Here is a 25,573-nt window from a genome sequence, read left to right as displayed (position 1 = left end):
CGCACCTGCCCCGCCATGTCGGGCGAGTGGCTGCGGCGCTGGCGGCGGGGCGGCCCCGCAGAGCGCCCCGGCGGAGCCCCGGCAGCGGGGCCGGGCCCGCCGCCCCCCGCCCTGCGCTACCGCCGGCCCAAGTTCGTGCCCGGCGGCGGCGAGGAGGCCCCGCGGGGCGGGCGGGCCGTGCGGGGCGCCGCGCCCGAGCGGCCGCTGCCCTGGGGTGCGGGATACGCCGAGTGAGTGGAGCCGGCGGCGGGGCCGCTCCGGGAGGGGCTCCGGGCGGGCTGAGGGGCGCTGCCGGGTGCTGATACCGGGGAATAGTGCAGGTTTAGTGGGCGTGGAGGGTGCGGGGGAGCTTACGGGACTCCTGGCGGGGTGCCGGGGGCGGTCGCACCCCCCCTGCCCTTGCTGCGCCCCTCGGCTGCAGCCGCCCCTGCCCGGAGTGGCCGCCCGCAGGCACAGATCATCCTCCTGCACCATCTGCGGGCGAGGAGCGAGTGGCTTTCTGGCCCAGAGGAGGTTTGGCGTGGCGGTGAATGCTCCAGCCCGTCTCCGTCCCTGCCGGGGCCGGCGGGGACACCCCTGGCCACCCCCGGCCAGCCGCAGTGCCGGCTCCAGCGCTGTGACAAGTGGCCAGGGCAGCCCCGAGAGCAGCACCGCTCGTAGCAAAGTGTCTTTAAAGCAAAGGAAGGGGATGGCCACGATTTTAGAAATCATTTGGTTTGCTTTTTTAAATGGCAGAGGGGATGGATCAGGCAGTACTCCAGCCAGGAGCTGTCCCCACGTCCTGGCCAGACCACGTCTTGACCCCATGGTGTTGGGATGGCACAGCGTGAAATGCAAGGAGAGCACACTCCCATCCAGGGACAAACATTACCAAGGCTGGAAGGAAAAGCAAGGGTGGTGGTTCTGCAATACACTGTGTCAACAAGGAAATGGCATGGTGTGGGCTGCTGACGAAGGCTGCCTGAGGCCAGGGTGCAGGTCTCTGTGTCCCCAGCTGGGCTTTTCCCTCCTGCACACAAATGACTTACTATTTCAGTCATCAGCAAAGGGATCCTTGAGTTTGAAAAGGGAGCAGGGAGCATGGGGCTGGAAAGGAGGGGCAAGGTGCAGCTGTTTGCAGGGGCTGCAAAGCAGCCAGCACAGCTGGCTGAGAGCAGGAGCAGTGCAGTGTGTCCCCACACCTTACCTGGAGTGTTTGCAGGGTTATCAATGCTGAGAAGTCGGAGTTCAATGAGGACCAGGCAGCCTGCTGTCAGATCTCTGTCCGGAGGAGAGAGCCAGGCCTGGAGGAGGATGAGGAATGGCTGATCCTGTGCTCCACACAGGTATTGCCCCCAGGCAGGCTGTGCTCACCCTGCTGCCAGCCTTTTGCTGCCACCCAAGGGCACAGGTTCAGGAAACACAGGACTGCTCCGTCAGTCCTACATGCCCACGTGCTGAAACCCTTCTTTGGATGTATTTAGGGGACCCATGTACCCTGTGGCTGGCAAATACGTAGCTCTGTAAATGCCATTTCTTCCATGGCCACTTGCAGCATTTGAGGTCATGCAAGCCCTCACTTTTCCTGTCCTCCCTGTGCTTTCAAGAGCCAGTGTGTCTTGCCATCACTTGGGCAGCAGCTTGAGCTGGGTACACAGGATGCTCTCACCAGGCTGTGCTGCACTTCTTGTGAAATGGCCCCATCTCCCCTAATACAGCACATGAGGGTGTGTGGTGCAAATCCAGATGCTCAGAGCTCAGATGATGGGTCTGGCAGAGCAGCACATGAGCATCGCTTGAGATTGAGGAGATTTACCAGTGGCAGGGCAGGGTAGCTGGGGTGGAAAAGTCAGGCAAAACACATACAGTGGCATCCTGGCTAAGAGCCTGCCATCTGTACAACCTCTTCAGCCCCTGTCTTGTCCCTCTTCCTCACGGCAGTTTCTGACTGGTCACTACTGGGCGCTGTTTGATGGCCACGGTGGCCCAGACGCTGCCATCATTGCCTCCAACTATTTGCACTACTGCATCAAGCAGAAGCTGGAGGAGATTGTGGGAGGCATCACCGAGGCCCAGCCCCCCATGCACCTCAGCGGACGCTGCGTTTGTGACAGTGACCCCCAGTTCGTGGAGGAGAAGCACATCCATGCAGCAGACTTGGTGGTGGGAGCCCTGGAGAATGCCTTCCAGGAGTGTGTGAGTACCCCATGCAGGGCACCAGTCCTGCTGGCCCAGGCAGCCACAGTCTGTCCCTCCCTGAGCCCTGGAAGGGCAGGGTCTGCAGTTCTGCTGCTCACTGAGTAGCCTGGAACATTGGGCCAAACCTTTAAATGTGCTGGGTCAGAGCCTAAGGCCTGTGTCAGAGCTGTTTGTTGGCAGTGCTGACCCAGAGCAAAGCTGCAGTAGCTCTGTCCAATTCTGTAGGGCAGGCAGGTGGCTGTTGTCACACTCATACAGCACGTACAGGTCTGAGCTCTCCCCATCACCCTCCTAAAGCATCCACAGTCCAGGAGCAGCAGCTGTGTAGGCTGTACAGAAGCGACATTGCCTGTTACTTTGCTGGTTTCCTGTGGCCCATCCACAGTCAGTTTTGGTTCTGGATTTCTGCTGGGAGGGATGAGACAGTGTGTAGAAAGCAGCACCCGAGATCATGCCAGTCTCCAAACTTGTTGAAACCAACAGGATGAAGTCATTGGCCAGGAGATGGAAGCTACGAACCAGACAGGAGGTTGCACTGCTCTGGCTGCCCTTTATTTCCAGGGAAAGCTCTATGTGGCCAATGCTGGGGACAGCAGGTGAGTCATAATAAAAGGGGGAACTTGCTGGGGATGAGAGCTGGGATTTAAGCAAGGTTTCCAGCATCTTACTGTCCTGGTTCAGCTGGGACAGAGTTCTAGAGAACACTGTTGAAAACCCACTGATGTTTAAGTTGTGCAAGCACTGCTCAGCAGCTGCTCAGAGTCAGGGACTTTTCAGCTTCTTACCCCACCAGCAAGGAGGTTTGGGAGCACAAGAAGCTGGGAGGGGACACAGCTAGGACAGTTGACCCCAAGTGACCCAAGGGATGTTCCAGACCATATAGCACCATGCTCAGTGTGTGAACTGAGGGGAAAGGTAGCCCAGGGCAACTGCTGGGGAAGTGGCTGGGCATCAGTCAGCAGATGGTGAGCAACTGCACAGTGCATCAGTTGTTTTCTATATTCTTATTCTTTTCTCAGTATGATTTTCCCTCCGTTCCTGTCCTAATAAACTTTCTTTCTCTCAACCTACAGATTTTACTTTCCTTTTTCCCAGTTACCTGCCCCATCCCACTGGGTGTGGGGGGTGAGTAGGTGGCTGTGTGGTGTTTAGCTGCCAGGTTAAACCACAGCTCTGATTTAATCCTACAGACAGTAAATGTGCAGCCCAGCCATCCCCCTCCTGCCTGGCACAGGACCTATTGGAAGAAAGGTGCTCTCGTGGCTTCTGGAACAGTTTGGAGATTACAAGGGACTAAAGCTGCCCAGAGAGAGCCTTGGGGTGGTAATGCAGCAGCACAATCAGCCTGGCAGGTGTTTCAAAGTAAAGGGTGATTTCCCTCACTTGGCTGTGGCCCCCCCATTCCTCTAACAGTGAGCTCCACCACTGTCAAACCAGGCAAGCACAGTTCTCTGCTGCAACAGTGCAATTGCAATGGAGTTATTTGAAATACAGTGGCATTTTTTAACAGTTTTGGGTGCACAGCTATTCTCTGGCACAGCTGAGCTTTGCCTCTTCCCCCTTGTAGGGCAATTCTTGTCCTGAAGGACAACATTGTGCCCATGAGCAGCGAGTTCACCCCCGAGTCAGAGAGGCAGCGAATCCAGCACTTGGTGAGTGAGTCCTTCCACAGATCAGACAATCCAGCTGCAAGCATCCCACTTGGCCAGAGAGGGCTTGTGGCAAGAGGACCTCCGGCTTTCCTTGAAGGCCACTGTGTGGCCATAATGTCAGCTAGAACTAGCCAGGGAGGGCTGGGGTAGAAATTCAGCCAAGTCTTTAGTATGGGAGTTGTTCATGTCCTCACTGGAACATGCTTTGCCAATTGTGGTCTCCATTCTGCTGCTGGGAGTACCAGTCCTGAGGCAGAAGCAGAACCTGTCCATGCTCACCCCTCCATTCCCTCCTCCAGGCTTTCCTTTTCCCCAAGCTCCTGGATGGTGAATTCACCCGCTTTGAGTTTCCACGGAGGTTGAAGGGAGATGATGTGGGCCACAAAGTCCTGTACCGGGATTACTTCATGGAGGGCTGGTGAGTCCCTTCTGCCCGAGGGCAAGGCTGCAGCACAGGGCAGCTTCACCTGCTCACACCCATGGGGAAGTGAAGGGAGACGGGGCACATCCTGCTAGTGAGAGCAGCAGCACGATGGTAGGGAAGGATGCTGTGAGCAGCTCCCTCCAAAGGACCAGGGCCCTGGCAGGGAGGTCAGAAAACAGTCAGGATGGTCCTTCTGGCATCCATGGGCATGGGGCTGGTGCAAGCAGTCCCAAGCTGGTGGAGGTACAAGCTGGGGAGGAAGGGGAGAGTGAGGATCACCTCACCCCATCCTCAGTGAGTTGCCTGTGCATGGGGACACCACAAGGGTCAGTCAGAGTCAAAATGCTCTCGCTGGGTTGTACTATCAAGTCAGACATATCCCAAATCAACAGTGAATTCTCTGTTCCAGGGGGTACAAGACGGTGGAGAAAGCTGACCTCAAGTATCCTCTTGTCCATGGTCACGGGAAGCAGGTAGCTTAATGCTTTACACACTGGGAAGGCACAGGCAAGTCTTCTCAGTGTCCCTGTCACTCCTGTCACACTCTGGGGCACTAGAGCAGACCTGGAGCTCTGGTGTTCTCCAGCACAGCACAGTCCCAAAGCCTGGATACAGCAGCTTCCTTTGCTGCCTGGCTGGTGTAACCCGGAGCCCTCTGGAGCACCCTCCTCCAGAGTACAGCAGAGCAGACAGCAGCCCTGAGGGCTTGCACACCAGAACTCTATTCAGATGAGAACTTCATCAGCTCCCACTTGGGACTGTCTCCTTTAACTCTAGTACCTTTCCCACAAACTGTCCTCCTCAAGGAAAGGCTGAGAAATGAGCCTGGAGAGGGAAGGAGGAGGTAGGGAGAAGCAGTGACTGCACCCATCCAGCATCTGCCTGCTGGGGGTGAGCAGAAAGTCCCATCACCTCCCCCAGCACTACGACCTACATGCCACCCCCTTTACAGAGTCTGCAGAATCTCCTTTGCCAGGACAGACACTCCCAAACCAATCCAATTGTCTTTCTTGCCACCTCAAACCAAGAGCAGATGCCACCACAGGCTTCCTGAGGTCTGTAGCATTACGCAGAGCACACATACTAACTCCAGAGCACACCATGGGCCACAGGGAGCCATTGACAATCAGGCTGTTTCCACACTCCCATCAGGCCATCATTGCTTGTCATCACTCCCCCATCTCCAATGTCTCCAGAGGCTGTTCTCCAGAGGTGATGCTTGGAGAAAGGTCCTAAAGCAACACATAGATCAGTCAGGACAAGCCACACATCAGCCTTGAAAGGCCCCGCACCCTGACGTTTCAATCCTGTTTTGCTTTGTTTGGGGCCAGGCTCGCCTGCTGGGGACTCTGGCTGTCTCTCGAGGCCTGGGGGATCATCAACTCAAGGTCATCGACACCAACATTGAAGTCAAACCCTTCCTCTCCTGCATTCCTAAGGTCAGTCACAGCACATGGGAATTGTAGGGTGGAATTAAACAAGCTGCTCCTCAGAAGGATGCATCTTTTAAAGACTTGGCAGGTCTTAGCATTTCTCCAAGCACCCTGGTCCCAGTGTGTCATCTCTCAGGGAAGTCTCATCTCCCTGACCCTTCTGTTACATTGCAGGAATTGTCACAGATTTACTCCTCTGCTTTCCAGGTGAATGTATTTGACTTTGCTCTGCATGACATTAAGGAAGATGATGTCCTCATCATGGCAACTGACGGCCTTTGGGATGTTCTGTGCAACGATGAGGTGGCCCATGTGGTCAGGAGCTTCCTTGCAGAAAACAGGACAGATCCTCAAAGGTAATACCAGCTTTGTCTTTGTTTTCCCTTCCAAAGAACCTGGTCAGACCCAAAGCTGACATCCCACTGCTTCCAGGTCAGCTCTGGCATGACCACTCTTTTCTGTGACTTTGGAAACAAAGCTGATGTCTTAAAAAAATCTTGTTATTTTGACAACATAAAGCCACATCCCAGCTTTGTACTTAAGGGGAATAGTTGCTAAATTAGCCCTTGCTTTTTTCTACCCACAGGTTTTCAGAACTGGCCAAGTGCTTGGTATGCAGGGCAAGGGGAAAGAAGAGAGGCCACCAGTGGATGCTGGACGACAGCCATGAGGCATCCTATGATGACATCTCTGTATTTGTCATCCCACTACACAACAGGGAAGAGGACTGACTGTCAGGATGACACACAGCATTTCTGTGTTCCTTTCCTGTGGTGCCATTCAGCACCAGCCTGAGACTGAGGGACTTCTGCTGCACACGTGTACGCTCTTTTCCAGCAAAACCATTTGCAGTGGAACCTGAAATGCACAGCCAGCACTTGGCACAGGATGAACAAATTAGCTCTGTAACAACATGCAAGAGAAGCACAGTGGGCAACAAATCACTCCCCTTTCTCATTGTTGGACCAAGGAGAACCTGCAAAGGGGGCCATGCAAACTAAAGGGCACTTTTCCTAAGATCTTTGCGGTACAGTGACACTCAAATCCATATTTCTACTGATCCCTCTCCCTTTTTAATACTGAACAATAAGGATCAATTGAGATCCAGCCAGTCTGAAGAGTTGGCTTTTAATCAGACTTGAACTAAACTGAACTGGATGCATAAGCTAAAGCATCTCTTGTATCCGTTTGCTGTAACGTGAGATGTGCTGAAAACCTGGGAGCTGCTGCCAAGACAGCATTGGGCACAGCCATGCCTGTGGCATGGGAATGCTGGAGCAGTAGCCCAGAGCTCTTGAGACAGTTACCATTTGTAGGCAGCACCACCTCAAACCCAGAGGATGTAGCCATGTGAAGCTTCACCCTGGTGTACAGAAGCCTCCTGTGCAAAGATATGTGCCTTACTCTTATTTAAGAACACTGAAGTGTGTTAGTAACACACTTTTTAAGATTTCTAATAAATCTTAATCCACACTTGCTGATACTTTCTCTATTCAGGTCATTTCTGATAGCAAAGCAGGTTTTGTAGCAGCAGCACTGATGAGAACCAAGGTGTTTCAGTACATCAGCTGATTCAGTAGAAGAGCTCAGAGTAAAATAAAACCGGCTCGTTGCAATTTGTCTGCGGTGCTGAATTTCAAGCACTTATTCCAGCAGAAACACAGTGCAGCAGACACGCCAGAGTTGACTTAAACTCTGAAGGTCTGCTTCCCAACCTGTTTATTAGCCAGGCAAATTCAGGTCTGGACAAGCTTCCCATCTCCCCAAGTCCCCACTTTGGTTTTCATTATTCATTACACAGGTTCCAGGATTCCCTAGAGAGGCAGCCAAACCCCAGTGCGTGTTTAAGTTCCACAGGATGAAAGTCCAAATAAAAGTACTTGGTTTTTTTCCCATGCATCTTACTGTGGTGTTATTCCTCCTGGGGGTTTTACATAGATCTGGGCTGGAGGAAAACAGCCTCAGAAAATTACTGGGGAGTTTTCCTTTTAATTTGTCTTTGCTTGTCACCAGAAGCATCCCCTTACCAGAACTGCTGCAAGGGCTTGGTGTTGAAAGATTATCTCCAGCAGTGAGAGGAAATTCCCCCCCCCCAGGAAAGGGGCAGCCTTCTCACCTATCTGCTCATGGTTTAAGCAAGGGATAGAATAAAAAACATTTCTCTCCAGCTTCACTTTCCCTCCATCCTCTTAAGTTTGACCTGAAAACAATGCACATGAGGATTCACCCATGGTAATGATACTGGCTGCTGGCCTCCCTTCAGTAGCTGTAACACATTTATATGCATTAACTGTAATGACCCAAGGTTCCTGTTACTCAAATCCAGGAAGTTATTTTTTCACCTTGCTGAGAAAGAGCTCAGCTCTTCCATCTAGACCACAGGCTGCTGTGAACGCCTCTTTACCTAGGGCACCATAGCTCCCTAAGCAGCTGTCACAAGGCTTCCCTATCCTGATACATTCATAGGCAAAAAAACCCCTCTTAAAATGGGCAATTTATGGAGGGGTAACTTTAAAGAATCACAATTTCCACTACAGAATTTCTGACTCTCCAAAACAAAGGGAGATTTTAAAAAATGGATGAGTTTAACATTCCCCCTCTAAGAAAGTTGTATCACACTGGACAAATGCAGAATTCACAGCACTCAAGTGGTCTCTCTACAAAATATTTATTGGTCACAGCCACAACATTGAATTCTCCACATAGGTAGTATTTTGTGACAAAGCATAATTTGACTTTATGTATTTACACTCACTGGCAGATACCACTGAGGAGTCCAACTCCCTATAGCAGCTCACAACCAGAGACCAGTTTCTGAAAGGCTCACCAGGTTCCTGCCCCTGACCCAAAACCAAGGTGAAGTCTCTTAAAGTGCTAAAATAGCTAAGAGGCATTGGAAAAAGATACCCTGCTGTTTCCAAATTTTTCACTCCTGCACCCTCCAAAGCACAAAGGGACTTGGGACACGAATCCAGGACCTGGGAGCTTCAATAAAGTAATAAAAATCTTTCAAGACTGACTTGGAGAATTACACCTGAAATCTCCTACAGCCCAGGCAGATGTGCTCAGCCCCCACACTGCTTACTTAAAGATGGACTCTTGAGTCTCATTTCCCCGTATTTTGAAGAAAGGTCTTTACTTCATCCCAAAGAACATGGGGAGGATTTACATGTCGGATTTGGAGGGGGAATGCTGTTTGCTGCTTGGCCACTGTCAGACCTGGGAAGGCTGTTTTTCATCAGATCTGTTTCTCATTAGCTGGCAGCCCTAAAAAGCACAGGAATTGCAGCCCTGGGATTCCTAGAGAAGCACATAGAAGCTAAAAGCTTTATTCACCTTTCCTGTCCAACTGTCTGAAACACACAATTCTCATGTTCTCTGACAACACTTGGCACATTCCCCTCTTTTAAAGCCAGATGGAAAGCACTCCATGCTACATCAACAGAGATGTCTCTGCCTCCGTGGGTGGCAGTGGACCCTGCGAAGGCACTCAGCTGCCACCCTGAACGGAGAACTAGTGCTGCTGTGCATGAGCCTGAACATCCCTATTCACTCCAGAAAGCCACTGATGTGCTTGTGTTTATCCTCCTAAACCACTCCTCTGGTTCCCTTTTCCTTCAACATTCCATGCCACAACACACCACGTTTTACAACACTGCAAGCAGAAGAGAGCTGAACAACAACCTCTAGACAAGCGCTCAAAACCACATTAACAGAGAGCTTTTATAGAATAAAAGACTTCCAAATGTTTCCCTGTCAAAAGTAATAAGGAATATGGCCAGAGGCTATCTGTTCACTTCCTCAGGCAAAAGACTTGAAAAACCTTAAAGATAATTTACTACTGGACGCTGAAGTTTGACTGTTAAAACACACTACAAACCCCAAATATCTCTATTTTACAAAGTACTGCAAGTACCAACGAAGGTAAAATAGCACCAAACAGCCTAAAATGCAACACTGCTGTGTTAAAGTGACTGAGGCCCGAGAAAACCACCTCCCTTTGCATGGGGCAGTTTTATTTATAGGCAACGGTGGGACAGCACAGAAGAGGGGTGGCATGAACCTCTCATCTGCATCTCCTGCAGCAGGTCTGTGTGGCAGAGGGAAAGCATCCATCACCCTGCTGGAGGATGGTAAACTCACATTGCAGACCTGTGGTTAGAAATGCCTGGTGTGGCAGCAGCAGCAGAGCCACAACCACAGCATAGATCGAGCACCATGGTGTGAGCCTGCCCTGTGTGGGCAGTGCTCCTGCACTGCCACAGGCAATTGCTGCAACCTGAATCGAACCAGCAGCGCAGAAATGCTCAGTGCCCATACGCAGGTCTTAGCACAGCACCTTTCCTTGGACAAGGACTGGGAGGAGACAAAAAAAATGCAAGAAAAAGCAAAAGAGAAACAGCTGTCCTACAAGGCATTTACTCTTCCAGGGAATCATGATGTGAACTTTGCTGTAACAGGGGAACATCAGGAAACTGACCTTAGGAAAACGCTCCAGCATGGTTTGCCAGTATGGAGTGGCCCTGGAGAGCAGAGAACAAGCCTGTTACTGTCTTGTCACCTTGCCAGCTTTTCATATTTATGAGCAGGGAAGCACATGTGTCTGGGCAAGGGAAAGAACAGACTTCCCAAGTGCAACCCCAAGTGTGTTTGGAAAGGCAAGAATACAGTGAACATTACATTTTCACCAGGCCTGTCTCAGCTTGCTGGTGGATGCATTCCATTGAAGCAGCATTTCAGGAAAAAGAAACCAGAACTGGGCCTGAAGACCAGCCTGCCAGCTTTTCAATGCTACAAGCCCCTGAGGCAGGAGAGCATGTCCCTCCCCATCTCTTTGCAGGGACATTCCTTGGAGGAGGACCACAGCAAAGCAGAGTCAGCACAGTCATACCTAAGATTTTTTAAATTCCTTTCTGAAGAAACCATCTGACAAAGGATGCATTGCTCTTTTGGAGCTATCACCAAAAACTTGCAGACCAGTGCCAAACTGTGTGATAGACTACCTATGTCAGTTTTACCAGTGAAGGGATACCAGTCTAAGCCTCCTGTGGGATGAATTTCGTGGAGCTTATTTACAAACCAGGGGGCGGAAAACTGCATCAGTGAAAGTAAACAGCCTAGACACCTCACATTACTGGCCCACATCATATTCTTTTATATCTAAAAGTAAAAAAATATGGCCCATTCCCACTGCCCACCCACCCCATGATATTTACAAGTAAGATCAGCCAAAATGGTACATAAGGGAGATACACAGGCAGACTGTGCTTTCAGTCTCATGTGGTTTCTCCATCTTCTGCTGACAGACTCCTTTATTGCTCGGGACACTGGCCGGACCTCAGCAGTGCTGTCTGTGCCTCCAGGATGTTGACACAGCAAACAGCAGGGAGGCTTTGGCAACCTCTGACACTGGATGAAACCTGTGCAGTTACACACTAAATTGCCAAAAAAATAATGATGACAAGATGTATGAGGTACATTCACAGCTACCCACACTTCTGGTGCATGTTCCACTGCAAGAGAATCCAGCATCTGCCATTGAAAATTGTCAGTGTTCACATTTGGCACAGAAGTATTTGCATCTGTGGACTGCAGTGAAACCAGAGATCCCAGACGTTAAAAACATGCACTTATGGAAAGGAACTGCACGCTCCACATTGGAACATCAATAGCCTTGTGCATTTACAGCAGGAAAACATAATTACAGCTTTAAAAAATGCCACAAACATTTTGTAGATAAAACAGAATTCACGGCTCTAAGAAACAACACTGTGTCAGTTCCATCTTGGGCTAAAGCCTGCTGGGCATGGACTGAAAGGTAAGAACCTGTAGCATACTGCTTCTTGAGCGTGCCAGGAGGCCAAAAGGAGCAGTCCTCACAACGGAATGCTGTAGATAAAGGTAAGACATGGAAAATACGCAGGAACAGGAACAGTCTAGGAGATGTAGGCAATTCCAAAACTATGCTTGCAATGACGAGCTGCTGTTAGCAGTATGGAGCCATCCGACAGCAGCCACAGTGCAGGAATTAGTCGTCGATAGTTGGCAACCAGAAGGCCTACAGAGGAGGAAAGGAAACATCTTTTCATGGCAGAACACAAATCTCTCCTACAGCACCCTGTAGGAGCTGCCACCCTTCTGCAAGCACACATGGGAGGCACTGAGCCTTCTCAGATTCATCTCTGGAAGGGTCAGCACCTCATGGAGCTCAGAGGAACTTAAAGCCCATTTCCTTACCATATTGGAACATGCACTAGCAAAAGTCATGAATTTTGGATTGAACTGCAGACAGGTTATAGGACCTGTGTGTTTTCCGTCTAGGACAGCCACCTTCATCCCACTTTCTCCATTCCAAACATGGATCTTCCCATCCTCCGAACCTGAAGGTGAGAGTGGAAAGCAAGATATGAAAGATGCACAGGAGAGGTCAGCAGAAGAAAGAACCCTTTTTTCTGTCTCAACAGAAAGGTCTGTTTTTCAGGTAGGTCTCAACTTCATAACAAAACCTTTAGAGTTCTCCAAGTGTCACAAGGGCACGTACAAAACATCACAGAGTTGAAACACCTATATCCATATGGCAGGTTTGTATCTTTGCACTGCAGAGACTCAACTACACAACAGGGCAACGCTATTGAGGCAAAGATGTTAACTACTATCACCCAGTAGGAAAGGAGATCTGACACCTCCAGCTCTGGAGGAGAGACCCTGGCCAACCTGCAACAATGTACAGAGACCAAGTGCTAGGGAAAGAGTCATTGTTCACACAAGTTCTCAGTTCAGACACAGGTAAATGTCTCACTCAGCGGGCATAGAATCAAGCCAAAGCTTTTACCATGGAAGGTAACCAGATTTCAATGCACTAAGCCAAGTATCAGAAGCTCCCCTGGAGATATTGACTCTCCACATTACTACAATGGAACAAGTTTTTCACTTTAAAATTACATTTTTCAAACTCTGAGGCTGAGAACTAAGGATTTTTTAATTAGACTCATTAATTTTTAATTAGACTGCTTTAGACTCATTTTAAATAGGATTCCTAATAAAACCAGAAAGCATAAAGCATTTTCTTCTCCTTTATTTATGTCTGTAGCTTTTCAGGAAAAAAATTAAGAAAAACAAGTTGCAACTTAACCATATGTAAAAACTGAACAGGAGTAAGTGGTTTGGAACTTCTACTACTGTTTTACTTCGGAAGAGCACAACAGGAAGGTAAATATGTGCAATAAAGTGCTCTCCAGAGACAAACTAAACAAAAACCCCACCCCTCTTCTCTGTAATCAGGAAGTTCTCAGCCAGAACAAAAGAAATGAAGTTTTGCCAAGACCATCACTCATACAGGAAAAATGAGGATCTGGATATCAAATTACCACAAGGGTAAACATATTTGATATATCAGCCACAGAAATAAGAAGAAAATATAGAGTTCTAGGAAGGGGCAGCACCACACAGACTCATCTGACTTGAGTCCAAAGGTCCTGTTGGGCCTGAAGTGCTCAATTGAAGGTTGACTGAAGTGCTCATTGTGGGGTGCCCAAGGTGCAACACCAGCCTGTACAGGAGTTTCAAGCTGATTTTTGCCACCTGCTTCCCTCAGGAGTTCATCTTGCAGAGGGCCAGGGGAATCATACACTGGGAGCCATCAGACTGATGCCTACAGCTCCTATCAAGGGTTAAGAGCTTGTTCCACAGACATGGGGGTTTACAAGAGCCACATGAACAAACTGCAGCTGCCCCACAATGTCACCAGTGAGAACAGCCCTGGGGGTGTACAAATGCACCAAGCAACGAGACCAGTCACTCAAGCACAAACATGTGCTTTGGTCATCAGGAAACAGGGGATGGCCACAACACAGCCACAAAATGCTGTGAGGCAGCACATGAGGGCGTCCTAGTCACAGGGAGAGGACCACTAACAAACTGTGTGACCAGTTTTCCCACACTACAACAGTTTCCTGGTTTCTTATCTATTTTGGAACAGCATTTATATATCGGAAAAGAAGAAAAGACTTCTTGCAGGCTTTTTTACATTTCAGTCTACAGAACACTGAGCAATCTAACAAAACAGAACACTGTCAGTGCAAAGAAAGCTTACAGCTGCATTGTATTATTTAAATACATTCTGTTTCCCAACAGACACAGCTTTAGCCCTACATAACACGGCTAATTTCAGAGTACTGCAACTCTTGCCAAGAATTATCTTACCTATCATGATGAACTGAGAGTCTGGTGTGAATGATGCCTCCAGCGTGACAGCCTTACTATTGTTATAACCCTATGGCACAAAACAGGAGAATATGTAGTAGGGAGTGTGTCCACAGCAATCTCACAACCCAAGGGCACCTGCTCCCCAAACTAACACCAGGTTTTCCAGCAAGTACCACAGGCAGCAGGCTCACCCCAAACGTGTGCAAGACAGCTCCTTTGAAAGCATCGATCAGCCGAATGAAGCCGCCGTTCGTGGAGATGAGGATGAGTTTCCCATCATTGCTGAACTTCAGGCCTGTCCACTCACACGTTCGGTCATATTGCATCTTAAACGTAGCAAATGGCCCCTGCAGAGAGAAAATGGGAAATATGAAGAAGACTGTTTATATTGCTGGTAACAAGAATCTGCTTTTAACCTTTGCACAGGAAAACAGTTCAGATTTTTTTAAAAGAAAATCCTTGGCCCTAAGATACCAGAAGACAATGAGTGTCAAGGCAAACATATCTCTGAATGTACAAGTTTCAATATATGAATCTAGTTTCCAAAACAAAAAGAGCGCAACAGGCTGTTTCAATCCAACAGTTTCATACTCTATCACAATCAACAGCAGAAATTAAGGTAGGAATAAGTTTTTGAACAAGGCTGCTAAATGCAGTTAGAGAAAGAGTTTGAGCCAGTGTAATCATCATCTGAGTTTTGAAAACCATGGACCTAACTATGCTCAGTGCTTATTCAGTTCAGCTGCCCACACCAGTACAGTTTCCTTTGAAATTTCCATCTTTTCTGACAGTCCTGGCTCCATCTTTGCCAGTGTTCTTCCAGAATAAGCAGCAAGGAAAGAAAGGCCAAAACCGCACAACAAAGAGCCTAAACTGCAGTTTGGAGCAGGTTCAAGAGTTAGCACTTAAACATTGGTTAAGAGTGTACCTCAGGATTTGTACTTCTGTCCCTGAGATGTGTGCTTACTGAGAACTCTCTGGATGCCAAGGACACACCCAGACATTAAGCTTGAGAATACAAATCCAGCCTCTGAGCACTGAGTTTAAATTACCTCTTGCAAGATAAAAGCTGTAAGAAGGGAAGTCAGGTTACCTCACCTTGTCAAAAGAACGGAGATCATAAAGCTTCACCATTTCAGAATTGACTCCAGCAGCAAAAATCAACCCTTCTGGGTCAAAAGAACACACTGGCTTCCCTTGGAGATGCATTAAACCCTAGAAATAGAAATAGCTAGAATTATTTTGCAAGACTGATGCTCACATTTCTACCACCCCACTTTGAGTCCACTGTGAGCAGGACAGCACACTAAGGGTGGAACAAATTAATTTCAATTGTAAATACTGAGGTTTTACAAAGGTTCAGAACTCAGCTTTCTCAACTTTAGGTCATCATATAGGGCTTCCAATTTGCTTCAGTGACAAAGTTTACATCAAAACAAATCAAAAACTCAGTCTAGGTGTCATGCACTCCAGAAGTCCCCAGAGAAGGGAGGCTCATATGGCTGTGTTAATAACCATACCAGGCAGCACCACAAAACACTGGTGCTGGGATCAACAGCAATGCTCTACCACTTATGGCTGCACAAGAGGGGAAAAAAAGTACTTTGAAAGCAAGGGAATATCACTGCTGAGCTTTACACGCCTGTTTAATGAAACCTCACACCTGTTGGAAGCCAATAGACCTTACATATTAGAATTGATAGGTTACTACCAGTGCTTATTTTTAATGTTACCTTTTCCTTAAGTCATTCAGTAGAAAACACTTGAGAAAGTTTGTTAAAAGGCAACAAAATATGTGATCTTCTGTATCCTGACTAGCAATCTGTGCATGTTAGTCAAACCTTTTCATGAACTGTATGCACGTAAACAAGAAAACATCTTTGATTAAATGTGTAACACAAGTAACAAGTTTCTGCATTTTTATTTCTTTCTGCATTCCTCTTTAGGTAAATCTAAAGATTTTACTACTTCTCTTCTTTCCCTCGTAGGTCAGTTTTCCTTGTGGTCTTTGAAGGTGAGACAGAGAGCTCAGCCAATCCTCAGGGCCCCAGTGAGTGGGCCAGCTCTGGTTTCCCGGGAATATTTCCAGGCAGTATGGCTGCCATCTCACGGACCAACTGAAAACTACAAGTAACACTTCCTCAAGCTGTTTCCCAAACTTGGCTGGATGCAGCTTCCAGTTCCAAGTCTGAGTTTTACGCTAATGCCTGAACTTGTAAGAATGGTAAGTCACAGAGTTGCTACTGCACTTACAACCCTGTCTCATCTGCAGCAACTTGGAGATGGAGATTCATCCAAAGGGAAACCTACATGCTGGAGTTAAAGGCATACTCCCAAAAAAAAGCAGAATTAAGAAAAAATTAAGAAAAGGCTTGATTTGAAGAATAATAAAAACATCTTGTAAGAAATGTAACTTTTTCCTTTATCTTTCATTTACAGTTCCATCATCTGGAACAAGCAAAGAGCCCTCTCTCATAAGCAAGACAGTCCTAGAGAGATGGGGAAATATGAGAGCATAACACTGTGTACCCAGATACCAGGACAAAACAGCTCAGCACCACTAAAGGTAGAGATTCTACTTCCAGTCTTTTATTCCTGCCACTGCTGCCAGTTCTTGTATTTTTCTCAGCTCTTACAAGCGTGCTTCCACTAAGAAAAGTAAAGTATTCCAGCAAAATAAGTAAACAAAAACAGTTTTGCTGCCTTGCTATCGAGTCAAACCTGCTCACAAACAGTTCTGATCAACAACAGAGGTGATGCAAGGAGGTGGCAGACCATATGGCTGCTGTGTTACTTTAGATCACCAGTTCCTTCATCAAATTTAATTGCATCAAGGCACCAATTTTAGACACACGCTCAAACACCCGTGTAAGATGAATTCTCAACACAGGAGGGATGCCAGCTCTGAGAGAACACCCTCTGCATAAGGCAGCAGCCTGATGAACAAGCTGATGACACCCAGCCCTTCTCTTGTTTCATCAGCTGTGGGCGTTACTTCTTGCACTCCCCACTGCCTCTCCAGCAGAGACACAGGTGAGAGCAAGTGCTGTTACACAATGTGACACACACATACTGCACAGAGATTCCTGATCCAGGCTCCTTCAGGAACATGTCAACACTAAATAACCACCACACACTTCTGGCAGTATTTTTAGTTTGTTACAAACACACATCCATTTTTTATTCTTCCAACTGAAAACTGAACACACTGTGCACATGAATTTTATAACCTACCTGGCAATTTGGAGAGCGGAGATCCCAAAGACGAATAGTTTTATCCAGAGATCCAGAAATAAAAGTATCATCCACTGGAGACATTGAAAGAGCAACCACTCTGCAATACAGAAATCCACATGCATCAGAGAAAAACCAAAGAAGTGAATGCAGCAACACCCACCCCAACAGTTGTGTAAAAACCCATAACTTAACTAAGCAAAAAGCAGCATGAACCAAGTGTAATGGAACTCAAGCCCATTATCATTCTTATTGCGATTTCTCCTGTCCTGTCCCCAAGCCACATCTCACCTTTTTGTGTGCCCCGGGAAATACCGAATATATTTGTTGTCATGCAGGGAGAGGTATCGGATTGTGTCTGAAACATAAACAAACCATAAGCTTTATTATACCACCAGTCCAAGGTTATCTGAAAGAGATCACATAGTAACTTGCTCCCAAGAGCAACAGTAATCTCACCACGGTGCTTAAGTCTGGTCATTTAATTTCAAGTAAGACTTTGAAAGAGAATCAAGTTAGAAACAGACATAAACCAACTCAATTCTTAAGCAGAACTGAAAATTAGGCAACAGGAAAAGATACTTCCCACAGTCTGAAGTCATGTTGCATTTTAAAAACATCTGTCATGTGATTTAAACAAGGTAATTTCAAAGGTGCTAAAATTTAAGTATCAGCAGGTTTTATTCCATTGCTCTCACAAAATGGAGAGTATCAAATTTACAGAGTTAATGCTACCACTTTGTATTGCTTTGCAGCATGAATATTGCTCTCTTTCCTACATACACATTCAGCAAACAAATCTCCAACTAAGTAGTACCCACAGGAAATGTACAAATTCTGGCACTCAGCTAAAGATAAAACCATAACTTCGAAGCCAGACAAGATCATTAAAAACTAGGCAAACCTCTCTTCTTTTTGTTTAATCTGACAATCAACAACTTCACACTTTCTCTGCACTAAGCTCTTAGAAGAGGACAGAGTAGTCTAAAGCTTAGTGCACTTCAAGCAACCTTAAACATAAATTGAATAGATGAGAGCAGCAGCACAACATTTCTTAAGTGCCAGTTTTATCCTGAGTATAGGTGAACATACCAAGAGCAGCCCACTACTCTGGAAGATGCTGTTGAAACTTCCTCCCCAAAATTAAAATAAATCCTTCTAAGAAGAAACAATTACTAAAAGACAGAAGCCACTTTTTAATCTTTATGTGCAGACTCTACTGCTGGAACAACCAGTCCTGCTTAGAGTCAAGAACATTTTACTTTTGACTCAGAAGAACATGTGCCAAGAGGATGCAACATGAACTGGGTATTTTGACAGTCAGAGGGACTACTGTGTTCAGAATGTTTTGAAAGGCTCATTCAGCAAAAGTTTCTATCTGTGAAAAAAAGATCAAGTTCTCATTGTTGCCTGAGGTTGCTCATCAAGCTGAGATGAGAGGTCTAAACCACCCTCCAGTATTTGAGAAGCAAACTGAAGCTGACTGAACAAGCTGGAAATGTGGTACTGGTGACAGACAGTTCTGAAAAGCTCTAAGTAACCTGAGTTGATTATCCAAAATATAAATCCCTAACAGCAGTGTCACATCCCACACTGGATAGCACCAACATGCTTCTAACTTGCATATTAGGATTCATCTCTAGTTTCCTGCATGAAGTGTCATTACCTGATCTCCGAAGTATCCATGCAGAATTCCATCCTCCTTTGCTAAAGAGGAAGCACTGGGCAATTGTGCTCCTTTGTGATCCTCACTGCTGGCAGTGCTCTGTCCCAGGCAAGGCAGTGGCCTGTACAGTTATCTCCTGTACCGGGTGGTATCATAGACCCTCAAACTGTACAAACTACTACCTCAGCCTGGAATCAGGCAACAGGAATTAAGTCCAGAGGCCTTGAGGAAATCTTCACAAGGAGATTGGTAGTAACAAAACATTCAACAGAAGAAAGCTTGCAAACGAGTACCAGCATTCCTACAGAATGTTCCTGAGGTAATTTTCCCTCCCAATACCTGCAAAACAGGTTAATACAATGCACCTTGCCCATGACCACAAGCATTAGGGACTACAGAGAACCTGGACTCCTACAGAACATACTATTGGTTTTATTAAGGTTACAATTTGTAACAGCATCAAACATTCTCACATTGTCTCTTTTTCTCTTCTTCTAATTAAGTGTTCACCATAATGCTACCCTGCAGCCAGAAGACTTAAGTCTTAAGGCTTACCAGTGCTTATAAACAAAAACTCAGTATTCAAAATGGCATTAAAATGCTTCATTTAAGCATTAAATGAAGTTAAATTATTATTAATAACTTTAATTAAGTTAATTATTACTTATTGTAAATTAAATAACAGCCAAATTTAAAAAGTGACATATAGTAATAATATAATTAAAAAAATAAGTAGGTTCTGAAACAGACTAAAAAGGCACATGCTTCCTGTGACATTTTTAAACCTTTTACACCATTAAATCCAATTCTGGTGGAGACTTCCTTGTTCCTCTAGTTTCAGGCCCCGCTTGCTCTAGTTTAACCCAACTTCCTAACTCTTTACTTCCATCTTCTCTAAATTTACAGCCTTTGCAATTCCTTTAGTAGCCCAGAACACATCACAAGGCACTAGCATCTCTACTGTTAAGTTTCATCTCTGCAAAGGAAAAACCAAACCAAAACCTCTACTACAGAAATTATGAGTCTGCAAGTACAGTATTACAATCCATTTGTGAAGTGCTGTGCTAAGAGACGTGGTCATTGCAAAATTCTCAGACAGTGACTGCAACAAACAAAACCAAGACTGAGCTCTGTGACCTCCTCCAGGCTTGGCTGGTGATCTGCTGAGTTACCTGAAGCTGCTGCCCTCCCTTCCTCTGAAGCTGAGCTGTGCACCACATAGCTGTGGCATTCGGCCCAGCTGCTCCTTCCACCTCACTCACGTAAGAAATGAAGGTGCAGAGGCCAATGACAGCACTGACACCGACACCAACTGAAGAGCACAATGAGGAACCCAAGTTTTATCTCCCTAACAATGTTTAACCCTCAGTTATTGCAGCAGTGAACAAACATGTAAGGGCCTGGCACCAAGGCGTGCATTAGTGTTGGACATTAATTCCCTCCTCTGCCTCTGACAGAGTTCTCATCACTGAAGAGTTTTTACAACTTTTTCCCAAATCTTTAGCACTAATTATCAAGACATGCAGTGTAAGGAGATTAATATGCTCCATTCCAGTGGATCACTTACCATCTATTTTGTTGGAGCTGTACACGACAGTGTTGGCAGCATGTGTGTATCTGATGAGGTCCACTCCATACTTCTTACTGTACAGGGTCCTCTTTGGTCTGTCAGGAGGAAGCAGAGATAAAATTGCAATCTTGGCAACAAAAATCTCAAAACTCACATCAACAAGACCTGTTCCCACTGAGACATTGCATGATTGCTTCAAGAAGTCAGATGTTTTTATACAAAGAAAGAAAAGCTTTTGCATTTTATTTTCAAACAAGGATCTTGTAGTTTCTCCAAAACTATCCCTAGGCTTGAGGAGGTCTCTGTAACACCTGCTAAATGCATGCGTCTCCTCCAAAAACTCCTTCTCCTATGACGTCTACTGCAAAAAGAAAAGGAGGAGCTACCATAATGAGCACAGCAAGCAGCACTGCCTTACTGTGCCCTTGCCCATTCAAATCTCCCATTCATCTGCTGCTTATTTTAGATTGAGTATAATTTGTCTTTGTTCTCTGTTACTTTAAAACCTAGAACAGGGTGTCTTGTTCACGGGGTATTAACCCAAACACATCTATATACCAGTCATCTATAGCAGACATAGTAACATAGGGACTTTTCCAAACCACTGCAGAATTATACTTGTATCCAATCTTAGGCAAAGAAACTCAAATTTAGTATTTCGCAACAGAATAAAAAATCCTAGTGAGAGCAAACACAACCTACAGAACTGGGTTTCTGGGAGTCTGGTAAGCAGGTAATGCACTGCAGTACTAGAAATTTAAACTGCAGAGTAATCTTGGAAGCAGCTGGCTAATAAGGCTATCTCACAGCAGTGATGCCTGTTCGGGCAGTACAAGGTCTCCACCACTTTCCTTCCCCTTTCATCCCCACCTGAGCGAGCACAAAGGTTTCAGAGCTGGGCAGTGGACCAGCGAGGGTACAGATCAACATCAGAAATGCCATCTCTTCCAGGAGCTATTTTTATTCCAGAGACTCATAACTCTGGTTATTACACAGGCCCACAAAATATTTTACCCACACAACCAAAGACAAACAGCATGGGAACGGAGACAAACAGCAGGAGCAGTCAAAACCAATACTGCTGCCAAGAGAAAAGTTTGTCAGACTACACCTCAGACAAGGTGTTCCTATTATGCTGGACTTTTTCCTTTCTTCATTAGCTCAACCTGACACAAGAGCACAAGTTGGAGACTTTTCATATCAGAACAAAAACAGACATTCATTCTTGAGTATCAATTCTCAAACAGCAGAAGCCATAGGGCTTTGACTTCAAACAAACTTGCTGGGGACAAGTTCCCATGAAGAGAAAGCCAATACAGCCAAGTGCAGTGAAAAGCCACACACCACCTGTACCACAGACCAAATCTCAAATCTGATTCTTCCCCAGTAACTCCAGCAGTTTTTAAATCGTTCTTCAGATCCAAACATGCTACACATTGAAAAAGCACACCTAATTTAAATTTTGACACACTCTAACATTATGCATGATATATTTACCCACACTGCTTTCTGAAGTTACCTCACCCATGCTGTTGACCAATCTAGTGGGAATAAAACCTAACAACAAATCAAGAAAAAAACCCCCAATCTCAAAATATATTATATATATTAGATTCTCCCACGCCTAGTTTGACTTTTCCTTTTCTATTACAAGTTTAAACCTCAGAAGATCTATTTAGAATAAATTAACATAGAGACAATGAAGATCAACAGACAGACAAAAGCACATTTACCAAAAAGAAGGAAAAAGAGTTCTGTGTTCTACAAAAGGTGAAGTATTTATGTAAACTGATACAAACAGAAGTGTGTCACTGCACACAAGACCTGTTGCCAGTCAACTATTTTAAACACAAACAAGAAGACTAAGTACTTTTTAACAACAAATCACAATCACTAAAACAATTCTAAGGTCAAGGTCAATCTATGGAGCCCACCTACAAAAAAAGCAATATTGACAAAGAAAAACACAAGATCTCAGGCAAATCTGCTACGAAGATGAAACAAAACACAGGAAAGGTTTGCAGTATCATTCATGCCTTGGTTTGAATCACTGCTGCTGTGGGTAAAACATCACCACAACCAGGAACATGGGTGTGCCCAGCAAACAGCACAGTAAAGCAGGAGTCCAGATCTGTCACTTTATTTGTTTCAATAACACACGACTGATATACACTAAATCACAAGCTAAACCTTTACTAGACACCATTCTATCACAGCAGGGTCACCAATGTGCAGCCAGGCTGTTCCCAGCCTCAGGGATTGCTGTACATCCCAACACACAACTGTCCTGCAAGTTCTCACAATCCTTCCTCAAGTCCAAACAGACTCCAGTGATGACTCTTAGTCATGCTTCTGAGCCAGCCTACTGTGGAGGGATTTGGTGATGCAGGACAGGCTAAAAATTTAGTAACAATTTAGTTGTTTGCACACTTTGAAATAGAAATGGAATCTCAGGACCAAAATTATTGGATGCTTATGTCAGTTGCATAAGCCCAGAACAATACATGATAAGGAGATAATCTTGTCCTGTCAGCCCTTGGCTACACAGCACTATTTCAACTGTCCTGACACTGTCAGAAGCTGAAGTTCACTGAAATGAGACTGGGCACAATTTCACAGAGCTGTGCAACTCATTTTGATGTAGCAAAGCAAACTAGGTGAGGATACTCCTAAAGTACAACCAAACATTTTAATTTTAATTCTACCAGCAGAGCTGCTCATTAAGATAGGACACACACCAGATGTTCCCACTTTTACACAGGGAAAGGCATTAATTTTCAGGCCATTTGATGAAGTAGGGCATCCTACATTGAACCCCAGTAAGCAAGACATTTAATTTCCTCCTGGTCATTATATCTAAGCAGGTAAGAGTTCCAGGCTCTTGAAATTGCAGTTTATAGGAAAAAATAAACCAACTACAAGCCTGAAACTGCCACAGCAATGATCACTCACAGACCTAAAATATCATCTTCACATGAATTTTGAGTGACAAAGTAGTTCAAAGTAAAACCTTCCAGGTTAGAGAACAACTGCATCCTTAGCTACCCCTAAAAATGACAGCTACACTTTTAAGCCAGTTGATAGTGCATGAGAAGCTTTCAAATAATTTTGAAATTTTATAGCCACCAGAGAACTGCATCCTGACACAGAAGTTACCTTGAAACTACTCTCACTGCCCTGCAGCACTGCAGTAGAGGACCACTGATCGACATTCAACTTAATTAAAGCAAATCCTCTGACTATAAAGCACATCAGGATTAGATGGAGACAGGAGTGAAAGGGCCAAATGCCTCCCAACCCATCAAACTATTCTTTACAAGTTTGAAAGGGGAAGAGCAATCAATACCATCTGCATTAACATCACTCAGCCCTGCTACTACTGTATATAATTAAGATCTGGGATATGATCCACGGCACACTCCATATGTATAGAGTTACCTGCTCTTACATAAATAAAAATTAAATATTTGCACATCAGAGTTCATTCTAGCAGATGGGGAACACCAACAACTTTAACGTGTAAAGCAATCAAACTACACAGAAGTCTAAAATAATATATGATAGGTGGGCCACAAAATTAAGAGAATATGTAGCAGGCAATCTTTCCTCCCAGCAAGTATGATGTCTTGGCCTGCTTGGAAAAGCCAGAGGGTTAGGAATACCCAGTTTACTAGAAAATATATACATCACTGACATATCTCTGTCTTGACACTCCCAAGCCATTTCTTTTTCATTCCCTCATTACCCTTTCTCCTCCCTGTCCTATAATACACACGCTTGTTTTCCTTTCACGTTCTGTGTGGATGTGATGCTTCCCACTCCTAACTTTATAAAAAACCCAAGAACAACCAACGTCTCTACACCAATAAGCACGTGTAAAACTTAAAATCTGAAAGAATTTAAAGCAAACAAATGCACACTTGTATAGAGTGTGAAAAAGTACAGAGAAAGATTTTAATGGCATAATGACACCATTTGGCTCAAATTGTTTCAACACTCACAGACTACAAACGCCCTTGGTGTAGATTTCCATCTTCTGAACAGGAGCACCAGACCTCAAGTGCTCTGCAAATTTCTGAGAGTTTATCCGAAAATCAAGATGAGCACCGTGTGATCAACGGTAGAAGAAAGATAAAACCGGACAGTCAACGGAGAAACAGAAACACACCCTCAATTCATTACCCTTAGGTAATAGAAATCAATCAACACCCTCATCAAATACAGCTAAACAGACAATGTTTGAAGACACAGGCAAATCACACCTATTTTAACTGTGTTTTACAGATAAGGACACAACCAGAGAAAATTATTTAAAACACAGAGGACCACGTTTGCCTGCAGCGATCCAAGACACCACTAAGGAACTGGGTTTTATGGAAAACACCATCAGGTTTTTACAGTTGTAGTGATACACGCCACACCATCTGCACCTTTTGGCTTAAAGCATTTAGCAAAGAAGTTACACTCAAATGAGGCATTAAAAAGGCACATCTGCACATTGCTCACACCAACCACTTCTCTTAATTAGCGAGATTTGAGCCCAGAGAAGCCCGAGAAGTCAGTTCCATACTTGCAGCAATCCCGAAACTTGGAAATGAGATCAGACTGAACCCTTTAGGCTTAGCAACTGTTTAGCTCTCACAGAAGTGAACTTTCGCTTACACTTAGGAAATGATCTCCACTGTCTCCAGCCTACCAAGATAACAAGTACACCCGCAGAGCAGCAAACCCACGCTGCTGCCATCCTTGCCGCTAGGATTCTACTCAGAAGCCCTACGCTAAAAAACAACAGGAGAGAAGCTCAAGCTAAAGCTCACCGGCCAGATCTGCCGTCACAGCTTTTCCCCAAAGACCACCGCGGGCAGTCGCCACGGCCCCTCACCCCCCCGTGCCCCAGACACTGCCTCAGACCCCGAAGGCCGCAGCGCCCAGCCCCGCCACTCACTTGCCCTCCTGGCAGTCATAGAGAACGATGGAGTCATCGTCGCTGCTGGAAATGACGGTCTCGCCGTTGGGGCTGAAGTCGAAGCAGTTGATCTTGTCCGAGTTCTCGCGGAAGACCTTAGCCACGCGGAAGCTCCGCAGCACGTTGTCCGTCAGCTTCATCCCGCCCGCCGGGCCGCACCGAGCGAGGGCGGCGGCGCTGAAGGCAGCCGGGCGGGGCTCCGGGCGGTGGCGGGAACGGCCGGGCCGGGCGGGGCGGGGCGGCCA

General features: G+C 46.0%; 2 protein-coding genes across 2 annotated transcripts; one reads left to right on the top strand and one right to left on the bottom strand.

The window, feature by feature from the left end:
• The first annotated feature begins 15 nt into the window (after window positions 1–15).
• Window positions 16–7,586, top strand: PPM1M (protein phosphatase, Mg2+/Mn2+ dependent 1M). Its single transcript, XM_053989628.1, has 10 exons — window positions 16–230; window positions 1,202–1,325; window positions 1,921–2,175; window positions 2,662–2,774; window positions 3,746–3,830; window positions 4,130–4,248; window positions 4,664–4,727; window positions 5,586–5,693; window positions 5,895–6,043; window positions 6,274–7,586. The coding sequence occupies exons 1-10, from the start codon at window positions 16–18 to the stop codon at window positions 6,416–6,418; spliced, it is 1,377 nt and encodes a 458-aa protein (XP_053845603.1). The 3' UTR covers window positions 6,419–7,586.
• A 750-nt stretch (window positions 7,587–8,336) lies between these two features.
• Window positions 8,337–25,563, bottom strand: WDR82 (WD repeat domain 82). Its single transcript, XM_053989133.1, has 10 exons — window positions 25,308–25,563; window positions 20,360–20,457; window positions 17,418–17,484; window positions 17,127–17,226; window positions 14,991–15,107; window positions 14,084–14,239; window positions 13,890–13,959; window positions 11,925–12,067; window positions 10,904–11,745; window positions 8,337–10,210 (listed from the first exon to the last, which is right to left on the bottom strand). The coding sequence occupies exons 1-9, from the start codon at window positions 25,466–25,468 to the stop codon at window positions 11,716–11,718; spliced, it is 942 nt and encodes a 313-aa protein (XP_053845108.1). The 5' UTR covers window positions 25,469–25,563; the 3' UTR covers window positions 8,337–10,210; window positions 10,904–11,715.
• Window positions 25,564–25,573: the final 10 nt, after the last annotated feature.

This window comes from Vidua macroura, chromosome 13 (genome assembly GCF_024509145.1).
Source record: "Vidua macroura isolate BioBank_ID:100142 chromosome 13, ASM2450914v1, whole genome shotgun sequence".
Lineage (NCBI taxonomy): Eukaryota > Metazoa > Chordata > Aves > Passeriformes > Viduidae > Vidua > Vidua macroura.
The sequence above is the reverse complement of the archived record's forward strand: the minus strand, read 5'-3'. Positions and strand labels throughout refer to the sequence as shown.